Source organism: Amblyraja radiata, chromosome 13 (assembly GCF_010909765.2).
Source record: "Amblyraja radiata isolate CabotCenter1 chromosome 13, sAmbRad1.1.pri, whole genome shotgun sequence".
Lineage (NCBI taxonomy): Eukaryota > Metazoa > Chordata > Chondrichthyes > Rajiformes > Rajidae > Amblyraja > Amblyraja radiata.
The window spans coordinates 17445799-17468412 of record NC_045968.1 but is presented as its reverse complement, the minus strand read 5'-3'; the positions used below and the strand labels follow the sequence as shown (position 1 = coordinate 17468412).

The 22614-nt window shown below is 46.4% G+C and overlaps 2 protein-coding genes across 5 annotated transcripts in view; both read left to right on the top strand.

The window, feature by feature from the left end:
• The window catches only part of acap2 (ArfGAP with coiled-coil, ankyrin repeat and PH domains 2), a 103068-nt gene extending 84439 nt beyond the window's left edge, over positions 1-18629 (top strand). For 3 of the 4 annotated variants that reach the window (XM_033031329.1, XM_033031330.1, XM_033031328.1), the window contains 4 exons: positions 190-299; positions 1942-2052; positions 5505-5563; positions 16695-18629. In XM_033031329.1, the coding sequence (XP_032887220.1) occupies positions 190-299; positions 1942-2052; positions 5505-5563; positions 16695-16795 (381 nt within the window). In that variant the 3' untranslated portion in view covers positions 16796-18629. The remainder of the gene's footprint in view (positions 1-189; positions 300-1941; positions 2053-5504; positions 5564-16694) is intronic. The other variant, XM_033031331.1, reaches the window with a different exon arrangement.
• A 2694-nt stretch (positions 18630-21323) lies between these two features.
• xxylt1 (xyloside xylosyltransferase 1) overlaps positions 21324-22614 on the top strand; it is a 52082-nt gene continuing 50791 nt past the window's right edge. Inside the window, exon 1 of the mRNA XM_033031327.1 lies at positions 21324-21919. Coding sequence (XP_032887218.1) covers positions 21419-21919 — 501 coding nt within the window. The 5' untranslated portion in view covers positions 21324-21418. The remainder of the gene's footprint in view (positions 21920-22614) is intronic.

The window sequence follows — 22614 nt, the reverse complement described above, 5'->3', positions numbered from 1 at the left end:
AATTCATAAGTGATAAGAGTAGAATTATGCCCATCAAGCCTACTCCACCACACAATCATGGTTGATCTATCTCTCCCTCCTAACCCTATTCTCCTGCCTTCTCCCCATAACCCCTGACACCCCAATGAATAACATTTTACTTTGTTTTCCTCTACTATGTGTGAATTTTGAAACTCTGTTTCATCATAGGGTTCTTTGGTTGCCTGTGAGTTTCTGCTGCAGAATGGAGCGGATGTAAACCGCAGGGACAGCCACGGCAGAGGCCCACTGCATCATGCGACCATCTTGGGCCACACCGGGTAACAAACGTACTTGCTTTCAGTGGCGTGTGAACGATCGGCTTAATGTTGCTCCGTGTATGATGTACCGCAGCAGGCAGGAGATGCTTCCAATAAGCACCTTGGCATTGGTTTTCAAAAACATGTCGGGATGGTTGTATGCTTCAATATGTTTGGGAGAGTTGTCGACAGTCTAAAATGGTGTACAGTGCAGAACATTGGAGGGAGTTCAGGTGTGAAGCGCTGATAGATGAGAATCATTTTTATTGTCAATGACCTTGTTGAAAAGAGCAGGAAGAGTTCCAAATTTACCAACTACATATCACTGACAGTTTAATCTTTTCAGTTGTGTACAAAGTGGCAGGGGAGGAAATCTGATTTCTATGGTGTGTTATAGGATTGACATATTCCTCGCTGTAAGATGACTCTCAGCAACGTGGGCTCCTTGTGTTTGAGTTTCTCTTGTCTGCCCTCGTGTGCCTGAGATTGTGTAACTGTTAATCTGGTGACAGCTGAGGGGGAGATGGGTGTCGAATCAATGATCAACAAACTAAACGTCAGGATGGGACCAGGCTTGGAAACTTGCCGTAGTTCACACACTGAGACTGCACTGAGTATCACATCACATCACACGGCTGGCAAGTTGTTTACATGTCAGAGAATATTTATTTGTCAGATGGTGACAGCTCACCACAAACTCTTCCATCTTCACTGCAACCTGTGGGCCAGTTATAGACTGGCCTGGTCTGTGGGGAATCACAGTCTGTGGTGAGCCTCTCCCACCTCTCCTCACAGCCTCGCCCACCCCTCTTCACAGCCTCGCTCAGCTCTCACAGCCTCGCCCACCCCTCACAGTTTTGCCCACCGCTCCTACCCTCTGCACCATCCCAGGACAGTCGTGGTTGGTGAATGATGAAGAGCAGAACTGGCCAGGCCCTTCTTTGTTGCCAAAAAGTGTTAATTTATTCCGACTGATTTTTATCTTCAACAACCTTCTGTTCAGTTGAATGTGAATCTGAGAATGTTGTTAATACCTGGATACTGCAGACCAACCCAGCCCAAGTTCTGAATGTTATCACTTACGGTTGCCAACACGTCCCCCTTTTATTAACAAGAATGTACATTTCATCAAACTTATTCCAAAAGCAATTTTAACAAATGGTGGCAAAGTAATCATTTGAAAGACCACCGTGGTAATTTAGCTTGTGGGACCGTGGCAGTAGCTTAACAGTGGTGACAAGTAAAGAATGAATGTAAGTATACTTTAGAACTGGTGGTAAGTGAGTGAGGGAGTGGAGGGTACAGAGAGGGCATGTTCAGTGAGGGGTGGACTTGATCATTTAGAGGCTGTAGATGAGCCCCACTCCTGGATAAATCACCTGTCCTGCACTCAATCCTGCAAACGCCCGTGCTGAAGGGGGGAGATTAGCATTGTAGCGTCACGTGATGATGTATCTTTTTTATCAGATTTATCTTTCCTAACATCATATAGCTGTTTGTATTCATGTTGGGCCAATTCTAATCTCTGTTGCTTGACTTGGTAGATTTCCTTCTGATCGGTTAATGCACCCTTGTGTTACATTGAGTATAAGACTCCAGTGTGCAGCAATTCTATTTGATGATTTTGCAGCAATATTCATGACCTTTCTCTATCTTACTTCAGACAAGTGTGTTTATTTCTGAAACGAGGAGCTGATCAAGATGCACGGGACGGAGACCAGAAAGACCCACTCAGCATCGCTGTGGAAGCTGCCAATGCAGACATCGTCACACTGTACGTTTCAATGCCCACACCTGCTTTTATTAACCACATTTTTGTTCGGTAGAAAGGATTAGAAGTTGCATTTTTGGTCTTTTCTGCCATTCATTGCGATCTTGTTGGCAAATATCAATTAATCTCCAATGTAAAGGAGTGATAATCTACAGTCTGTGGTGACCCTCGCCCACCCGTTCTCACAGCCTCGCACCCCCCCCCCCCCCGCCCGTTCTCACAGCCTCGCCCATTCTTCTCTCATCCTCACAGCCTCGCCCACTCCCCCCCACGTCCTCACAGCCCACTCCCCCCCCGTCCTCACAGCCTCGCCCACTCCCCCATCCTCACAGCCTCGCCCACTCCCCCCCTCGTCCTCACAGCCTCGCACCCACCACCCGTTCTCACAGCCTTGCCCACTCCCCCCCGTCCTCACAGCCCACTCCCCCCCCCCCCGTCCTCACAGCCTCGCCCACTCCCCCCGTCCCCATAGCCTCGCCCCCCCTCCGTCCCCACAGCCTCGCCCACTCCCCCCCTCATCCTCACAGCCTCGCCCCCCCCACCCGTTCTCACAGCCTTGCCCACTCCCCCCCGTCCTCACAGCCTCACCCACTCCCCCCCTCGTCCTCACAGCCTCGCCCACTCCCCCCGTCCCCATAGCCTCGCCCACTCCCCCCCTCGTCCTCACAGCCTCGCCCCCCCCACCCGTCCTCACAGCCTCGCACCCCCCACCCGTTCTCACAGCCTTGCCCACTCCCCCCCGTCCTCACAGCCCACTCCCCCCCCCCCGTCCTCACAGCCTCGCCCACTCCCCCATCCTCACAGCCTCGCCCACTCCCCCCCTCGTCCTCACAGCCTCGCCCCCCCACCCGTTCTCACAGCCTTGCCCACTCCCCCCCGTCTTCACAGCCTCACCCACTCCCCCCCTCGTCCTCACAGCCTCGCCCACTCCCCCCGTCCCCATAGCCTCGCCCCCCCTCCGTCCCCACAGCCTCGCCCCCCCGTCCTCACAGCCTCGCCCCCACCCCCCCGTCCTCACAGCCTCGCCCACTCCCACCCCCGACCTCACAGCCTCGCCCACTCCCACCCCCGACCTCACAGCCTCACCCACTCCCACCCCCGTCCTCACAGCCTCGCCCACCCCTCACAGCCTCGCCCCCCCGCACAGTGATCTAATGAGGGGAAAGATTGTCCGTATAACGGAATAGAAATGATGTGCCAAAATATCACACACAAACTCCAGTAGGTAGCTGAGCAGTCAGCTTATGCCAGTAATGATCAAGTGCCCTCATGATGGGAGACATAATGATAATTAAAAAAAAACATTTTATCAGATATATGGACAGGAAACATTTAGAGAAATATGGGACAAATGTAGGCAAATGGGATTCGCCATTTAGAACAACAGAGGAGGACAAAGGGGTTAATTAAGAGGGGGGGGGAAGAGCATGAAAGAAAGCTTGGGGGAAATATAAAAAGTTTCTATAGGTATGTAAATAGGAAAAGATTAGTGAAGACAAATGTAGGTCCCTTACAGTCAGAGACAGGTGAATTTTTAAGGGGAAACAAGGAAATGGCAGAACAGTTAATCGAGAACTTTGGTTTTGGCTAAGGAACTAAGGAAGACCCAAACAATCTCTCGGAAATACTAGGGGACCGAAGATCTAGTGGGAGGGAGGAACTGAAGGGAATCCACATTAGTCAGGAAATGGTGTTAGGTAAACTGTTGGGACTGAAGGCAGATAAATCCCCAGGGCCTGATGGTCTGCATCCCAGAGTACTCAAGGAAGTGGCCCTAGAAATCGTGGATGCGTTGGTGATCATTTTCTAATATAATCTTGCCTCTGGATCAGTCCCTGTGGACTGGATGGTGGCCAATGTAACTCCACTCTTTAAGAAAGGAGGGAGAGAGAAAACGGGGAATTATAGACTAGTTAGCCTTACATCGATAGTGGGTAAAATGCTGGAGTCGATTATTAAAGATGTTATCGCAGCGCATTTGGAAAGCAGTGATGGGATCGGTCAAAGTCAGCATGGATTTATGAAGGGGAAATCATGCTTGACTAATCTTCTGGAATTTTTTGAGGATGTAACAAGTAGAATGGATAAGGGGGAGCCAGTGGATGTAGTGTATCTGGACTTTCAAAAAGCCTTTGACAAGGTCCCACACAAGAGATTAGTGTGCAAAATTAGAGCAGATGGTATTGGGGGTAGGGTATTGACATGGATAGAGAACTAGTTGGCAGACAGGAAGCAAAGAGTAGGAATTAACGGGTCCTTTTCAGAATGGCAGGTAGTGACTAGTGGGGTGCTGCAAGGCTCAGTGCTGAGACCCCAGTTGTTTACAATATATATTCATGATTTAGACGAGGGAATTAAAGTTTACGGATAACACAAATTTGGTGGCAGTGTGAGCTGCGAGGAGGGTGCAGGGTGACTTGGATAGCTTGGGTGAGTGGGCAGAAGCATGGCAGACGCAGTATAATGTGGATAACTGTGAGGTTATCCACTTTGGTGGCAAGAACATGAAGGCAGATTATTATCTGAATGGTGTCAGTTTAGGAAAAGGGGAGGTGCAACGAGATCTGGGTGTGCTGGTAAATCAGTCACTGAAAGTAAGCATGCAGGTACAGCAGGCAGTGAAGAAAGCTAATGGCATGTTGGCCTTCATTGCGAGAAGATTTGGGTTTAGGAGCAGGGAGGTCCTACTGCAGTTGTACAGGGCCCTGGTGAGACCGCACCTGGAGTATTGTGTGCAATTTTGGTCTCCTAATTTGAGGAAGGACATTATTGCTATTGAGGGAATGCAGCGAAGGTTCACCAGGTTAATTCCCGGGATGGCGGGACTGTCATATGATGAAAGAATGGGTTGACTGGGCTTGTATTCGCAGGAATTTAGAAGGATGAGAGGGGATCTTATAGAAACATATTAAATTCTTAGAGGATTGGAGAGGGTAGATGCAGGAAAAATGTTCCAGATGTTGGGGTAGTCCAGAACCAGGGGTCACAGTTTAAGAATAAGGGGTAGGCCATTTAGGACTGAGATGAGGAAAAACTTTTTCACCCAGAGAGTTGTGAATGTGTGGAATTCTCTGCCACAGAAGGCAGTGGAGGCCAATTCACTGGATGTTTTCAAGAGCGAGTTAGATTTAGCTCTTCGGGCAAAGGGAATCGAGGGATATGCGGAAAAAGCAGGAACGGGGTACTGTTTTTGGATGATCAGCCATGATCATATTGAATAGCTGTGCTGGCTGGAAGGGCCGAATGGCCTACTCCTGCACCTATTTTCTATGTCTATTTTCTATGCCAACCTGGTCGGCGTGGACAAGGTGGCTGAAGGGCCTGTTTCTCTGCTGTACAATTTTATGACTTCATAATACCCAGAAGGATACGTAGTTACAAAACATATAGTAGTTGTTTTTGATCTTTGATGACTTTGTTAGTTTACTGAGCAAGTTGATGTATTGTTTTCACAGGTTGCGCCTGGCCAAGATGAATGATGAGATGCGAGAATCTGAAGGCATCGGGCAGTCAGGTCATTATTCCAGTAACAGTCACACCGAGATGCAATATAAAAAGTGCATACAGGAATTTATTAGCTTGCAGCTGGAGGATTCTTGAATCGTATGATGTGGATTTTAAATGGTTATATAGGCGTCAATTGTCTGGACGGGGGGAAAGGTTGGTGGTCACGTGATTTGACAGGTGATTTGGCGATCAAAGACCAATGCTTTGACCAGCTCAATCTCAAATGGAGAATCTTTTAATCAGGAAGAATTTGCACGCCAACATGATTTGTCAAATCTAAATCATGCACCTCACAAGTTTCAACTAGTATTTGCAAAGTGATATTTTCTGGAATAGTTCCTGATAATATTTTCATTGCTCGTTGAATTTTTAATAATAGTTTTGAAAATATGAGAGCCTATAATTGCCTTGAGTCATGAGTTTGTTTTGAAACGGTGAAAGTAGGAGGTTGTGTGCCTGGTTCCCAGGGTACATCTGACTAGTCTCGCTCTCACAGCCCCACTCAGTGATACAAACCTCTGCTGCCGAGGAATAAGCCTGGCAGCCCCCTCACCCTGCCCACATCCCCCTTCTGACGTAAACCAATGCAAAGGCAATAACTCCAATCACAACACTTGGATAGATACATGGATAGGAAAGGTTTAGAGGGATATGGACCACATGCGGGCAAATGGGACAATCATAGTTGGGACATCTTGGTTAGCATGGACGTTGGGCCGAAGGGCCTGTTTCCATGCTATATGACTATGATCCTACAACGGGATTGTCTAGTCGCCAGTTCTGGTCCTGTTGTTGATTGATATCCATCCCCTTGCACTTTGCAAAAGTAAATCACTGGAGAACAAACCAGGGGCTGGAATTATGACTGACTTTTCTTTTTTAGTCCATAGACTAGAAATACAGTACACCCCCTAAAATTAACCTTTTGTCCTCATTAGTCCATTAGGCCATTCTTAGCTGCATCAGTTCCTCGTGATTTTATTTTTTACTTTTTGTACTTTAGCACAACTTGCTTCCTTGATTGGAAAAGGTTATCAATGTTTATTTGCATCAGTATAAAAGACTGTGTTGATCCTGTTGCTGGGAGACTGTGCATGCTCACCAGCTCCACAGCCTTCAGCCAGCAATGGTCATCAGGTCAACAGAGCAGAATTAGGCCATTTGGCCCATTGAGTCTACTCTGCCATTCAATCATAGCTGATCTATCTCTCCCTCTCAACTGCCTTCTCCCCATAATCCCTGACACCCGTACTGATCATGAATCTATCTATCTCTGCCTTAAAAAAATACCCAATGACTTTGCCTCCACAGCTGTCAGTGGCAAAGAATTCCACAGATTCACCACTCTCCAAAGAAATTCCTCCTCATCTCCTTCCTAAAGGAAAGTCCTCTAATTCTGAGGCTGTGTCCTCTGGTCCTAGACTCTCCCACTAGTGGAAACATCCTCTCCACATCCACTCTATGCAGGCCTTTCACTATTTGTTAAGTTTCAAAGACCCGCCTCATCCTGGTCAACAGTCCCTTCCACTGTTGGGCAGAAGTCACAACTCACTGTTGAGCTGTTCATGGTCAGTCACACTGCCACAACACGCACACTCAAACATACAACTGCACTGGGCAGCAAAGTTTAGACAGCTAAATTATTCCAGTGCACAGAGAAAAAATTAACAAAAGAAACGTTTAATTTTAACATTTCTTTCAAATGCAATGCAAGTGGAATATATGGTAATTTTTCCTGTTACTTTTATTATTGCTGAGAAAGACAATAAGATACAAATATTCTTGCTGTTGTATCTGATGGTTTTAGTGTGTGGAGTTTTTTGTTAATTCAGTGTGAAAATATTATTTCTCCAAATGTCAAGCTTTTATAAACACATTTCACTTTGTGCAGGTAGTTTAATTTGGATTTTTGTTGGTCAATAGACAATAGGTGCAGGAGTAGGCCATTCGGCCCTTCGAGCCAGCACCGCCATTCAATGTGATCATGGCTGATCATCCCCAATCAGTTCCTGCCTTCTCCCCATATCCCCTGACTCCGCTATTTTTAAGAGCCCCATCTAGCTCTCCCTTGAAAGCATCCAGAGAACCTGCCTCCACTGCCCTCTGAGGCAGAGAATTCCACAGACTCACCACTCTGTGAGAAAAAGTGTTTCCTCGTCTCCGTTCTAAATGGCTTACTCCTTATTCTTAAACTGTGGCCCCTGGTTCTGGACTCCCCCAACATCGGGAACATGTTTCCTGCCTCTAGCATGTCCAAACCCTTAACAATCTTATATGTTTCAATGAGATACCCTCTCATCCTTCTAAACTCCAGAGCGTACAAGCCCAGCTGCTCCATTCTCTCAGCATAGGATAGTCACACCATCCCGGGAATTAACCTTGTAAACCAATGCTGCACTCCCTCAATAGCAAGAATGTCCTTCCTCATATTAGGGGACCAAAACTGCGCACAATACTCCAGGTGTGGTCTCTTTAATATTTACACTTTTAATTAGAAATGAATAAGGCACAAGAGTGACATTTTAAGTTTTTAATACTTCAAGAGCAGGGAATATAATAATGTGTGGTGTAGGGTTCGTGTTGCTGGGTGGGTGATGTGGAATGAAGGGCCTGCCCTTGTGCTGGATCTCTTCATTACTCTATGATTATTGCATAAATATAAAAATGTGATGAAATGTTAGAAACCGTTGCATTGGCAGTTATGATTTCATATATTCAATGTATGGCTGATAATCATAACCTGATTATGATACTTGCTCAGTGATTTATAAAGACCACAAGTAAAAGAAACTGCAGGATAAATGATGATGCACTGTTAAAAGCCAAAGCCATATAGACCACATCCTGGACCAACCTTGTAGTTCGGTTTGAATTGTACATCATAAGAGCCAAATTGATGCTAGCAAATGTATCCGTTTCATTTCATTACTTTATTATTGTCCATATTTGCAAGTATACTTTTGAATGTATATGTGTGCCTTTTTGTGTTCTCAATCTGGGATTGCAATGAGATATTTTTGTATATACCTTGTATGAACTTTCCTGCACTTTAAATGTAGCATTGCGATAAAAGAAATGCAGTTGCTAATGTCAAGGTCGACTTGAATGAACATTCCAATGTTGAAGCAAGTTTAGCAGTTAAAATACCTGATGTATCTCCTGAGTTCATAATTTAAACCCTTGTGTTTCCAACAATATTTGGGGAAATAAATTGTAGCCTGAATCCTCTTGCTCAAAGTTCCCATAGGATAGTTTTAGTCCAGATTTAAAGTCTGAAAACGGTGCTGATCTGAATGGCATTGGGCTCCATCGATACATAGACAATAGGTGCAGGAGGAGGCCATTCGGCCCTTCCAGCCAGCACCGCCATTCAATGTGATCATGTCTGATCATCCACAATCAGTACCCCGTTCCTGCCTTTCCATATCCCTTGATTCCGTTAGCCTTAAGAGCTAAATCTAACTCTCTCTTGAATGTATTTGGTGAATTAGCCTCCACTGCCTTCTGAGGCAGAGAATTCCACAAATTCAAAACTCTGTGTGAAAAGGTTTTTCATCATCTCAGTTCTAAATGGCCTACCCCTTATTCTTAAACTGTGGACCCTGGTTCTTGTCATCCTTCTAAATTCCAGTGACTGCAAGCCCAGTCGTCCATTCTTTCATCATATGACAGTCCTGCCATCCCAGGAATTAACCTCATGAACCTACGCTGCTCTGCTTCAATAGCAATAATGTCCTTCCTCAAATTGGGAGACCAAAACTGCACACAATACACCAGGTGTGGTCTCACCAGGGACCTGCACAACTGCAGAAGTCCTATACTTAATTCCTCTCGTTATGATGGCCGACATGCCATTAGCTTTCTTCACTGCCTGCTGTACCTGCATGCTTACTTTCAGTGACTGATGTACAAGGACACCCAGGTCTCATCGTACTTCCCCTTTTCCTAACTTGACACCATTCATATAATAATCTGCCTTCCTGTTCTTGCCACCAAAGTGGATAACCTCACATTTATCCACATTAAACTGCATCTGCCATGCATCTGCCCTCTCACCCAACCTGTCCAAGGCACCCTGCATCCTCATAGCATCCTCTTCACAGTTCACACTGCCACCCAGCTTTGTGTCATCTGCAAATTTGCTAATGTTACTTTTAACACCTTCATCTAAATCATTAATGTATATTGTAAATAGCTACGGTCCCAGCACCAAGCCTTGCGGTACTCCACTATTCACTGCCTGCCATTCTGAAAGGGACCTGTTAATCCCTACTCTTTGTTTCCTGTCTGCCAAACAATTTTCCATCCATGTCAGCACTCTATCCCCAATACCATGTGCTCTAATTTTGCCCACTAATCTCCTGTATCAAAGGCTTTCTGAAAGTCCAGGTACACTACATCCACTGGCTCTCCCTTGTTCATTTTACTTGTTACATCCTCAAAAAATCCCAGAAGATTAGTCAAGCATGATTTTCCCTTCGTAAATCCATACTGACTCGGACCCATCCTGTTACTGCTATCCAAATGCGGCGCAATTTCATTTTTAATAATGGCATATCTCGGACATTCTGCACAATGCTATTGTTAATTTCAATCGGGCACCAGCTGACTGTGGAGAATCCACTCAACCTCTTGCAGAAGACCCAATAATTACTGGAATCTTTAGTTTGTGTGTTCACGTAATCTACCTAGACTGCTCTTATCCATCCAGTTTTGATTTTCAAACTGATTCTCAATATAAAAACTTTGGCCTTGTTTACTTCTTGAATGATTATTCTAACTTAGCCCGTTATCTTTGTGGACTTGTTCACCTGCATAACATGATCAGTATTTTCTTTCAGTGTCTACCTTTTAACTTCTTAATATGGAGCTGTGATCTTCAAAGTGTAATATAAAGTAACCACATGATAGCTGCACAATTTTATTCTTACAAATCTTGACATATGATCAAATCTGCTTCTTGTCAATTGCATCTTTAAGCCATAGGTTCAAATGAAGGAAAGTGTGCTTATGTTCAAACTTGTAGGTAATATTGGATTGCATCTAAATTCTTGATTTATAATGTGCTAACAATTCTGACTTTGCTTCTGCTAGAGTTAAATATTGATCTAAATGTATATAAATGATTTGCAGAGCTGTATATTCATGCAAAAGCAGAACTCCAAAATTATCTCAACTTAGTGGGTGCTGGTGACATAACGTGTGGAAAGAACTGCAGAGGCTGGTTTAAATCGAAGGTAAACACGAAATGTGGAGTAACTCAGCGGGACAGGCAGCATCTCTGGAGAGAAGGAATGGGTGACGTTTCGGGTCGAGACCCTTCTTCAGACTGAAACGTCACCCATTCCTTCTCTCCAGAGATGTTGCCTTACCTGCTGTTACTCCAGCATTTAGTGTCTACCTGGTGACATAACTCTGGTTAAAAGCAGGACCCAATTTACTCATCCATGTTGGCACCCATATTTGTTGAATTTTTTAACATATAATATTTAAGATAAATTAATCTCGATCAATTGGGAAAGTTACTTGTAGGAAAAAGTTAAATTAAGCCAATAACACTACAATTTTAATGTTTACTAGACCAAGTGGGACCCGTTGGGCCCCGTTCCCCCAACGCAATATTCCACCACTCACCCGTTCCCCCAACGCAATATTCCACCACTCACCCATAGCCCCCAACTGCACAGGCGCGGCTCATTTACCCTCATCCCCCAACACGCCTTCCCCCTCCTCTTCACCCCCCCTGTTCTCTCCCCTCTCCTCCTCCACTCCCTCCCTCACCTTTCCCTTCTTCTCCTTTCCGCTACCCTCAGTCACTCCCTCCCTCCATAACCCCTCTCGCCTCCCAACCCTCGTCCTCTCCCCCTATCTCCCTATCTTTACAACAATGTAATAAATCTCTCATTGCACTGCGTGGGCAGTTTATGTAAATGAGATCCAATTGTGACGTCATAGCTGCTAACTGCCAGTGCAGATGGAAGAAATAATGCAAAGTGGGATTTTGTAGTTAAAACGTGAATAACTTGTAAAATGTAACATCAATCTGAACAAAGCTTGATACACCACGCACAAAGACAATGGTGAGTAAGGTGGGCCTAAAATTGTAGTGCTATCGTGTACCGTTTTGACGTAATTCAGGGCATAACTATGCACGTAAACACACAGAGAGGCACACGGACAGACAGACTCACAAACAAACAAGATGAGAGTTTTAGTAATATACTAGACTAAGTGGGACCCATTGGGTCCCAGCTTCACATGGGAGGGCTGTTCCCCCAACGCAATATTCCACCTCTCCACCAATTCCAATATTGCTGGCCAGTGGGGGGGGCTTTCTGGAGTGCTAGCATGGTGTTGTGAGCCGAAGGGACTGGTTTCCAGAGGGCTAATATGGACATCGTGGGCTGAATGGATTCTTGGGCTGGCAGCTCAGTCACTGAGACCACTCACACTCTCACTAACACACACACACACACACACACACACACACACACACACACACACACACACACACACACACACACACACACACACACACTCACACTCAAACACACACTCACACACCATATATGGCAGGAAACTTTCTTGACTACTCATACGGCTGAGCGTGGCCTCTCCACTTTGGGGCTTCTAAAATCAGTGTGACCTCTGCACTTACCGGAAATTACACAATCAGCGCAACCTGTCCACTAAGCGGAAGTCACGAAATGAGCCTTTGAACCAAACACAGTCGGACCTAATAAAGCATTTATTCCTTCCAAACACAGTCGGACCTAATAAAGCATTGCAGTTTCAAGCACAGGCATGGCAGCAGGCCAAACAACTCATGGCATTGTCATTAAGGGCTAACAAATCATTTATTGCCAGTACTTTGCAGACTCACAGTTCAGTTGATTCACAGCTTAGAATGAGAGTCGTGGCCTCTCCCTCGTGTTCTTGCAGAGTGACTGAGTCACGTCCAGGCATCCGGGGTTTTATAGTCCTGCCCCCCTGGAGGGGCGTTACTTTATTCGTGGTGATTGACAGGCGAGAGGATCTCAAGGTTTTTTAAACACTCATAACTTTTTTATTTTTCATTGATGGGAAAAATCCTCGGGGGCCTGCTCAGTGGAGGAGGACTGTGAGTAAGATGGCCAAAAATCATAGTGATGTATGGCAGCGATTTTTCTAAAATCAATATACAGCGCAGACAGGAAGTGGTCAAGATGTGACTTTTAATTATATAGATATATAGATGGATGATTGTATGGGAGAATTACCAAACACTGAAGCGATTGGCCTAACTTAAACCCTTCACTCCTGCATTTCTGTACACTGCAGTTGCTCCTCAGTCCTTTACGCATAGGATTGATCTTTCTGAACCTAGTTCAATTTGCACGTGTGCAGTGTTGAAATTCCAAAGGAATTGTTTTTGAAATCTGTGGCATAGCATTATAATTAGTTTAGTACATTAGGAACATGAGATTTGTTGAACATGTGATACCAGTTTGAAAATGGTAAATGAATCTTGGTTGACAATGTAATGAGCTGTATCTCATACAATATGCATGAGGGCTGAAATATCAGCTTGGGGTTTGTCTGAAACGTTCATTTGTGGGATCTTATTTAAACACTTTGGCCAGTTCTTTTCATCCTTGACTGTTTCCTGACATAAGGACACTGTATGATTGAGGGGTCAAGCAAAGAAGTGTTGACAGATCACTTGAAGATCTTGAAAAGATGATCCTGGGTGCAGTATACATTCACATCCTGAGGAGTTTATTGGATTTTAGTTTTACTGAACTGTTCTCTATTTGCTTCTTGCCCATAGCATTGTAGCAAAAATCTCTACAAAACCATGGTGATCACTAAATGGTATTCCACAAAGCCAGGAGTGTTAATTGCAGATTTAACAGCAGAGTAGAGAGCAGGAATTAGTGGATAACAGGGCATTAGGAATTAAAAACAAAATTGATGTTGCCGCACATAATAGTTCATAATGGCTTACAGGATTGGAGGGAGTGTACTGACGTGGACAGAGTGTTAGTTTCTACTTCTTCTTCTTGCGTATGGCGTGCACAGCCTAAAGTTGTAGGACAACTTGTTTCTATTTGACCTTATTTGATTGTGCACGCCAGGTTGATTGCATTCGTTGAAACAGGGTGGACCACGAGAAGGTTGCAATCTTCCACCCCAGAGTTAGTTCGAGGAACACTGCTGATTACATCATGTTAAGCATGTTGCAGGTGGAATGCCATGAGAAGCATTGGCCCACAGTTCTCTGCAATCTGTATTTTAATGTAACATTGAATACATATTTAAATGTGGAAAAATTAGTAAATGTTTGTGCACAAAAGGAAAGGAGGAAAGAGAAAATGGATGAAATGGATTGTCTGCCCTGGATTATTAAGTGTTAAGTACTGTTGCATTGTAGATTTAAAGGTTGTAGATTTGGGGAAATGTACCGACATGAACACATGAAGTGGTGAGGTGAAGCTTTGATGCTCTGCCACTACATTGGCCCTGCCAGTGGGCACTGTTCAGGCTAGGTTGCTGCTTTCTGCACAGACACGTGAATGGGTCAGTATTTAGAGGTAAAGCAAGAGGGAAAATAATCTTCTCAAAATGAAAATGAAGATATTGAGATAATAATCTGGAAATGTTGCAGGTGAAGGTGTCCTATTATAATGTCTCCTGATTCTTGCACTCTTCCTTTGATGTTGCTGCTGTGAGATTCATGCAGGTACAGTAGCACTTTCTCAAGGTGGCATGTGTGCACGCACATTCCTTGTTCTCCCAATATTCTCACAGTCATTTGCCATTTCCATAAATTCTTGTTTGTCTTTCTTTTCATGTTCATATTGACCTAAATTTGTTGACACTTTGCAGTTTATAAGTTCCCTGTTCACGTGAGTGGTGACAAATTTTGTTCAAACATCATTGTTGATGGAATGCATCAAGACATCCCATTTTTCTTTCACCACTCTTGTTACCACAAGATGCATGACTCTATTTTCCCTTGGTAATGTTTGTTTTTAAGAGAATGATGAATCATTGGTTGTTGCCTGTCTTACTAACTGCTGGGTCACAGCACCCATTCCAAACCTATACTGATGAACTTTGTAATGCAAGTCAATGTTTGCTATTTGATTAAATGCACTGCATCAACAGAGATTTGGCAGCTAGTACTTGACTAGTATTTAATTTTTCCATTGCATGTCATGTGAGCATCTTCATGGACATGAACAATACTGGAAGTGCTCAGCAGGTCAGGCGGCATCTGTGGGAAGGGAGGTGGCCGGTGCTTCAGGTTGGAGTTAATTCTTCATCAGAACGGTAAAGGAGGCAGAAGCGGCTCATAAACCTGTGGGGGGGGGGGGGGGGGTGTCTGTGGCGTAAAACCGAGGTGACCATGGGGAATAGACTGTGTGAGCTGCTTTCATCTTCAGTTCTGAGGAAGGGTCTCTGAACTGAAACATTAATTCTGTTTTATTGCCACAGCAGCCTGACCTGCTGGGAGTTCCCAGCAGCTTCTGTGAGCACCTTAGCTGGATGGTGTGCAGTTGTTTATTCTAACTGTGGCCGGGGGTGGGGGGGGGGGGGCAGATATGGGTAGTATTTGAAAACGTTGCCCCTCTTCCACCTCTGACTCCATTGCAGCTGCTACAACTGACCAAAATGTTTAACAGAGGAAATGTTTACAGCAGCGTTTAAACCAAATTAACTAAACATGTTTCAGAGCAGAGAGGGCAATGAGCAGTAGGGAGAATGGGAAATTACTGCCCAGGGATGGTGTTACATTGAAGAGGCTTTTAGACGGGCACACGGAATGGAGAGGTATGGATCACATGCAGACAGAGGTGATTAGTTTATCATGGCATCATGTTCTGCACTGACATTGGATGCAGAAGGGTGTGTACTGTTCTGTTCTATATTCTAAACAAAAGGAAGATGGAAACGGCGTATAAAGGAGAGAGCAGGATAATTTATGGCAGTAAAACCAATCAACGAGTTGTGGGTAGACCGTTGATTTGAGAAAAGGCTCGGCCATGGAGCTTTGGAAATGTGTCAACAGATGAAGCAAGGAGCAATGTTTTTCATGCCTCACTGGTAGTTGGTGGTGAGAGAGAGATAGAGAGAGAGAGTGAGGGGAGACTGAAAGAAAATGTCCATGGCAGCGCCAGTGGGAGAAACTACTGTTGGAAAGCCACTGGCAAAGTCTTGCAGAGTAGGATCAAATCCAAATGAAGTCACGTTGGTGCAGCGGGTAGAGCTGCTGCCTCACAGCCCAAGAGTCCCAGGTTTGATCCTGACCTCGGGTGCTGTCTGTGTGGTGTTTGCATGGTCTCCCTGTGACCCTATGGGTTTCCTCTGGGTGCTCCAATTTCCTCCCACATCCCAAAGACATACAAGTTTGTAGGTTACTTGGCCCCAGTGGGTACGGAGTGGATGAGAAAGTGGGATAATATGGAAACATGTGAACAATGGTTGTTGTGGACTGGGTGGGCCGGAGGTACTGTGCCTGTGTTGCATCGTTCAATTCAGTTCAATTAAAATCAGTGCCATCAAGGTGAGATGTTATGACATAGAATATCTGATCATATCAAGGGGGGGGGGGGGGGGGCTTGGTTAACATATTACAGTGTGTCACAGAGGATATTGCATGCTAAAGGAGTCTGTCTTGGAAAGCGTGTGTAGATGAGTTCTTGCTTGTGTGGGACTATCCTCTCACTGCTGTACAGCTCTCTGACCACAGAATCAAACAAAAACGTCAATTCACGGGGCAAAATTATAAGCAGAGTGACCAGTAAAACAGGAACGATGTTTCCAGTGGAAGGTGGGATTATTAACCAGAGGAACAGCTTTAAGATAGCAACCAAGGGGTCGCTGAGGAGGTGAGACTTTCACGCTGCAGGTTTATAATCTGGGAGCAGGGAGCTGGAAGGACGGGGATGTGGTGCAGAAGCCACGAGCAAGAATCTCGGGGTCTGTGGTCAGAGAGCAGGAATGATGACACAACTCCAGCACGGATATCCTGAGCTCAGCAGCCTCCTCCAGCATTAAACATAATAGTAACATACGTAACCATTCGTTAGTACATGGGTAACTCTATTGCCTCATTATATTTCTGCAATAACATTCAGCTTTTACTATTGCAGGTGATGCAACCTACCAGGATATTTTCAGAGACTTTTCCCATATGGCCTCTCACAACCCCGAAAGATTAAACCGTTTCCAGCGGAGATCAGAGGCTGATTAACCTTTTACTGCATTTCTTGAGAGAACTGCAGTCATTCTTTTGATGCAATCGTATGGAAGCATATTTATCAATACAATATATATATATATACACACCAAAAATGAATGTTAACATTTTAAAGAGCTGTAAATGAAGGAACCTTGGCCTATATATTTCCACACAGCTAGTTTTATTCGGATGATGCTGTCTATGCAAACATGCCACCTATGTGCTGTTGATTTTGTCAAACTTGAGTTAAAGTTAATAATCTTTTGTGATGTTCCACCACTGGGAAACGTGCAAATGGAATGGAAGTTCAAGTGAACTGAAGTCTTGTATGTGAAAAAAATGTTCGGACAAAAATATTTCCAAAAGTATACGTCCATCATTCACCATCCATGAAGCGGAGTGGTGAGAAAATCATGACCGCAGCAAGAGCACTTCCATCCCCATGTCTTTTAAAAGCACTGTGGGTGCTGCAGTGGTGGAGCTGTGATGCTGCAGTGGTGGGTGTTGCAGCGGTGGAGCCGTGGGTGCTGCAGTGGTGGAGCTGCGATGCTGCAGTGGTGGAGTTGCGATGCTGCAGTGGTGGAGCTGTGGTGCTGCAGTGGTGGAGCTGTGGTGCAGTGAGACAATGTGCCCAGGGAACATATTACATTTGTTTCCTCTTACAAAATAGAAAATGCTTTTAATCTACAATTTCAACAAATATTTTATCATACTTGTTATACTTTGTATATTCTTTCCACCTACGAAATGTTGGGTTTTTATATCTTTGAACTGCATTACCTATAACCCACACTTGGTGCAATATATCGAGACTTTCAGGTCAACCCTCTACATACCCTGCAACATTATTTTACATCCCAACATGAAATCCAGTTGGTGAGATAAATTAAAGTAGGAAATTAAATGAGGAGATTAGAATTAATTTATACATTTAGCATTATATCATCATCATCATCATCATCACACTATCCTATTTTACATTTCGTGTTATTCAAATACAAATGGAAAGCAAGTCAGTTGTCTAAGTTGGAACACGATCTGTACCACCACTGACAAGATGAAGCAAATGTTACTGACTTCTTTGCCAGTGTTCAGAACATCTTCAGTACATGGGCATTCAAATTCAAATAAATCTATATTCTTAACAGATTTTATTTACCAACACTTAAATTAGATGGTGGCAACTTTAAAAATTAACATTGCATCAAAGATCAACCAGGTTAATTCCATATCCTTAAGCAACAAAAAACAAATCAAAGTTACAGATTTTTGAAATGTCAACAGCATTTATGCTGCGTTACATTTTTAAACCTTATATGTCCAATGTATTTTGCTCTTGAACTTGTGTAAATATATACCAATATATGTTCTGTGCCCAGGGATTGATAAAATACTTTTTCTGTTTTGCTTTAGCTGTGGGTTTTGAGTTAGTACATTTGTACAAAAGAGTTTAAATATATCAGTAAAAGGTTAATGAGAATGTAATGACAACTTATGAAGTATACCATAAGCTCCAAAGCAGTTGAGCAGTTATAGTCTTATATTTCAGTTTCAAATGTGATTTGTCCTTTGAGAGGCTGAAGCATCGGCAATTTTAGACCATTAATCAGCACTGTACGTACTTGATGGATCCATTTGCCTCCACACAAACAAATATACCCCCAGAAGTTTGAAAATGTATTCAATCTATTTATCATCCTTATGTAATTGCATATATTGTATAAACCTTTCTGTATGGAATATTTTATTCACATTATAGAACTGTTGTATAAAAGTTCCCTGGAAACTTGTATGAGTTTACATTCCATGAACAAAAATTAAATATGCATTTGGTTTTCAAAACTGCCGGAAGTCTACTGTATTACTGATGCTGATTACACATGTTTTGGGCCTCCTCCATGGCCAGAGTGAGGACCACCGTAAATTGGAGGAGCAGAACCTCATATTTTGCTTGGGTAGTTTATATCCCAGCAGTATGAACATTGACTTCTCCAATTTCAGGTAGTCCCTACTTTTTCCTTCCCTTCTCAGCTCTCTCTCAGCCCACTGTCTCCGCCTCTTCCTTTCTTCTTCTTCCCGACCCCCCCCCCCTAACCTCACATCAGTCTGAGGAAGGGTCTCGACCCGAAACATTGCCTATTTCCTTCGCTCCATAGATGCTGCCTCACCCACTGAGTTTCTACAGCATTTTTGTCTTCCTTCGATTTTCCAGCATCTAGAAGCAGTTCCTTCTTAAACACATGTTTTGAAATTGGTCTAGCTTGTTCTCCGGTATCACTTTGTTTTTTTGTGCTGGGGAACAGTAATAATTTGAAAGGGGAATTGAGGCAAATGAAGTGGTAGAGAAATTAAACGTGTGCTGTGAAGTATAAATCTGATTTTTAAGACCAGTTTTACAAAGCTTTCTGTCTATGATAGAGGCACAGTAAAAGACAAAAAGTGTTCAGTGGATCAGGCAGCATCTCTGCAGAAGATGCATAGGTGATGTTTCCATTTAGAACAGAGGTGAGGAAACGCTTTTTCACACAGAGAGTTGAGGGTCTGGAATTCTGAGGCAGAGGGCGGTACTGCTTGGGGATGATCAGCCATGATCACATTGAATGGCGGTGCTGGCTCAAAGGGCCGAATGGCCTACTCCTGCACCTATTGTCTATTGTTTCGGGTTGGGACCCTTCTTCAGGCTAATTGTGGGGAGAAAGCTGAAAGAGAGGTGGAGTAGGACAAAGCCAGGCAAGTTATTGGTGGAAGTTATAGGTATAGGAGTCTGAAGAAGGGTCTTGACCCGAAACGTCACCCATTCTCTCCAGAGATGTGTCTCTCCCGCTGACTTACTCCAGCTTTTTGTGTCTATCTTAAGTTATAGGTGGAGAGAGATACAAAATGCTGGAGTAACTCTGCGGCATCTCTGGAGAGAAGGGATGGGTGACGTTTCTGGAAAGAAGGAATCTCTACATTGATGGTACACAAAATTGCTGGAGAAACTCAGCGGGTGCAGCAGCATCTATGGAGCGAAGGAAATAGGCGACGTTTCGGGCCGAAACCCTTCTTCAGACTGATGGGGGGTGGGGGGGGAGAAGGAAGGAAAAGGGGAGGAGGAGGAGGAGCCCGAGGGCGGGCGGATGGGAGGGTGGGAGGAGACAGCTAGAGGGTTAAGGAAGGGCAGGAGACAGCAAGGGCTAGCAAAATTGGGAGAATTCAATGTTAATGCCATCCGGAGGCAAGGTCCCCAGGCGGAATATGAGGTGCTGTTCCTCCAATTTCCGCTGTGCTCACTCTGGCAATGGAGGAGACCCAGGACAGAGAGGTCGGATTGGGAATGGGAGGGGGAGTTGAAGTGCTGAGCCACCGGGAGTTCAGGTAGGTTATTGCGGACTGAGCGGAGGTGTTCGGCGAAACGATCGCCCAACCTCCGCTTAGTCTCCCCGATGTAAATCAGCTGACATCTAGAGCAGCGGATGCAGTAGATGAGGTTGGAGGAGATACAGGTGAACCTTTGTCGCACCTGGAACGACTGCTTGGGTCCTTGAATGGAGTCGAGGGGGGAGGTTAAGGGACAGGTGTTGCATTTCTTGCGGTTGCAACGGAAAGTGCCCGGGGAGGGGATGGTGCGGGAGGGAACGGAAGAATTGACGAGGGAGTTGCGGAGGGAGCGGTCTTTGCGGAAGGCAGACATGGGGGGAGATGGGAAGATGTGGCGAGTGGTGGGGTCACGTTGGAGGTGGCGGAAATGGCGGAGGATTATGTGCTGTATTTGCCGGCTGGTGGGGTGAAAGGTGAGGACCAGAGGGACTCTGCCCTTGTTGCGAGTGCGGGGATGGGGAGAGAGAGCAGTGTTACGGGCTATGGATGAGACCCTGGTGTGAGCTTCATCTATGGTGGCGGAGGGGAATCCCCGTTCCCTGAAGAACGAGGACATTTCCGATGCCCTGGTATGGAATGTCTCATCCTGGGAACAGATGCGGCGTAGGCGGAGGTATTGGGAGTAGGGGATAGAGTCTTTACAGGGGGCAGGGTGTGAAGACGTGTAGTCCAGATAGCCATGTGAGTCAGTGGGTTTGTAATGTATGTCGGTGTCTCTACATTGATGCTGCCCGGCCCGCTGTTACTCCAGCATTGTGTGTCTATCTCCATAGATGCTGCCTGACCTGCTGGGACTGATGGCAGGAAGACTGGGCGGGAGGGGGCGCTGTGGGCGGGACGGGGCGCTGTGTGTGGGCGGACGGGAGGGGGCGCTGTGGTGACTGGGCGGGAGGGGGCGCTGTGGGCGGGACGGGGCGCTGTGTGTGGGCGGACGGGAGGGGGCGCTGTGGTGACTGGGCGGGAGGGGGCGCTGTGGGCGGGAGGGGGCGCTGTGGGCGGGAGGGGGCGCTGTGGGCGGGAGGGGGCGCTGTGGGCGGGAGGGGGCGCTGTGGGCGGGACGGGGCGCTGTGTGTGGGCGGACGGGAGGGGGCGCTGTGTGTGTGTGTGTGTGGGCGTGGGCGGGAGGGGGCGCTGCTGTGACCGGGCGGGGTCACTTTGGTCACTGCCCCTAAGCGGGTCGGGAGGGGCGGGGACTGTTGGCGCGGTCCCCGACAAAGCTCTATAATCTTTGGTTCCCGAGGCCCCGTCCCCTTTGCCCGTGCGGGCGGGCGGGTGATGGCGCTGTGTGTGCCGAGGCCGCTGTGGCCACCGCGCTCGGCCCAGGCCGCGCTCCTGTGCGCCGCCGCGCTGGCCGTCTGCGCCTTCTACTACCTGGGCTCGGAGCGCCACAGCTTCTCCAGCAACAGCCGCCGCATCAAGCTGGGCCGGGCGGGCGGGGGCAGACCCACTGACAGGGGCCCAGTCGGGCAGGGAGCCGGGGCCCAGGAGCCGGGGGTCGGGGCCCAGGAGCCGGGGGTCGGGTCCCTGCAGCCGGGGGTCGGGGTCAGCCTGGGGCCCGTGGCCCAGCAGCTACACGTCCTGATGATGCTGACCAAGGCGGACACGAACCCCGCTCTCCGGGCCAGGCTGGCCGTGGCCGTGCGCTCGATGGTGGAGCGGGCAGAGCTGCGGGACGGGGAGCAGCTCCACCTTCACTTGGTCACCGACCCCGCCAGCAGGCGGCTGGGGGAGCCGCTGGTCCGGGAGCAGCTGCGAGCCGCCGCCTTCCACTGCCAGGTACCCGACACAGCAACAGGCCCTTCGGCCCACAGGGTCCCTGCTCAACCTGATGCCAGGTTGGGGGAAACTAATGTTTGACACAAGGAACTGCAGATGCTGGTTTACACAAAAAGGACACAGTGCTGGAGTAACAGCGGGTCGCGGTAGAGTTGCTGCCTTACGGCAAAATGCAGCGCTAGAGACCCGGGATCGAACCCGATTACAGGTGCTGTCTGCGGAGTTTTTACCTTCTCTCCGTGACATGCGTGGGTTTTCTCTGAGACCTTCGGTTTCCTCCCACATTCCAAAGACCTACAGGTTTGTAGGTTATTTGGCTTGATAAATGTTAAAATTGTCCATCTTCCAGTATAGTTCCTGGTGGACTCTTCAGAAGGTACATGGGTCAGGCAGCATCTGTGGAGAGCATGGATGGGTGTTGTTTCAGGTTGAGACCCTTCTGCACCAATCCATGTTCTCCAGAGATGCTGCCTGCACTAACCTTCACCTGCGCATAATTCATGTCCATCTATGAATGAATGAAAATGTGTGACAAGTCACAGTGAAATACTTTGCTTGCAAATCTTGCCACAATATGCAATAGTCACCCATGAAGGGCACTTACAAAGTTACAAATCCCCCGCCAGTTGCCCCTTACCCCTTACCCCTTCACCCCCCCCCCTCCCCCCCGCCAAGTCCCCATTGTTCCACCCCAC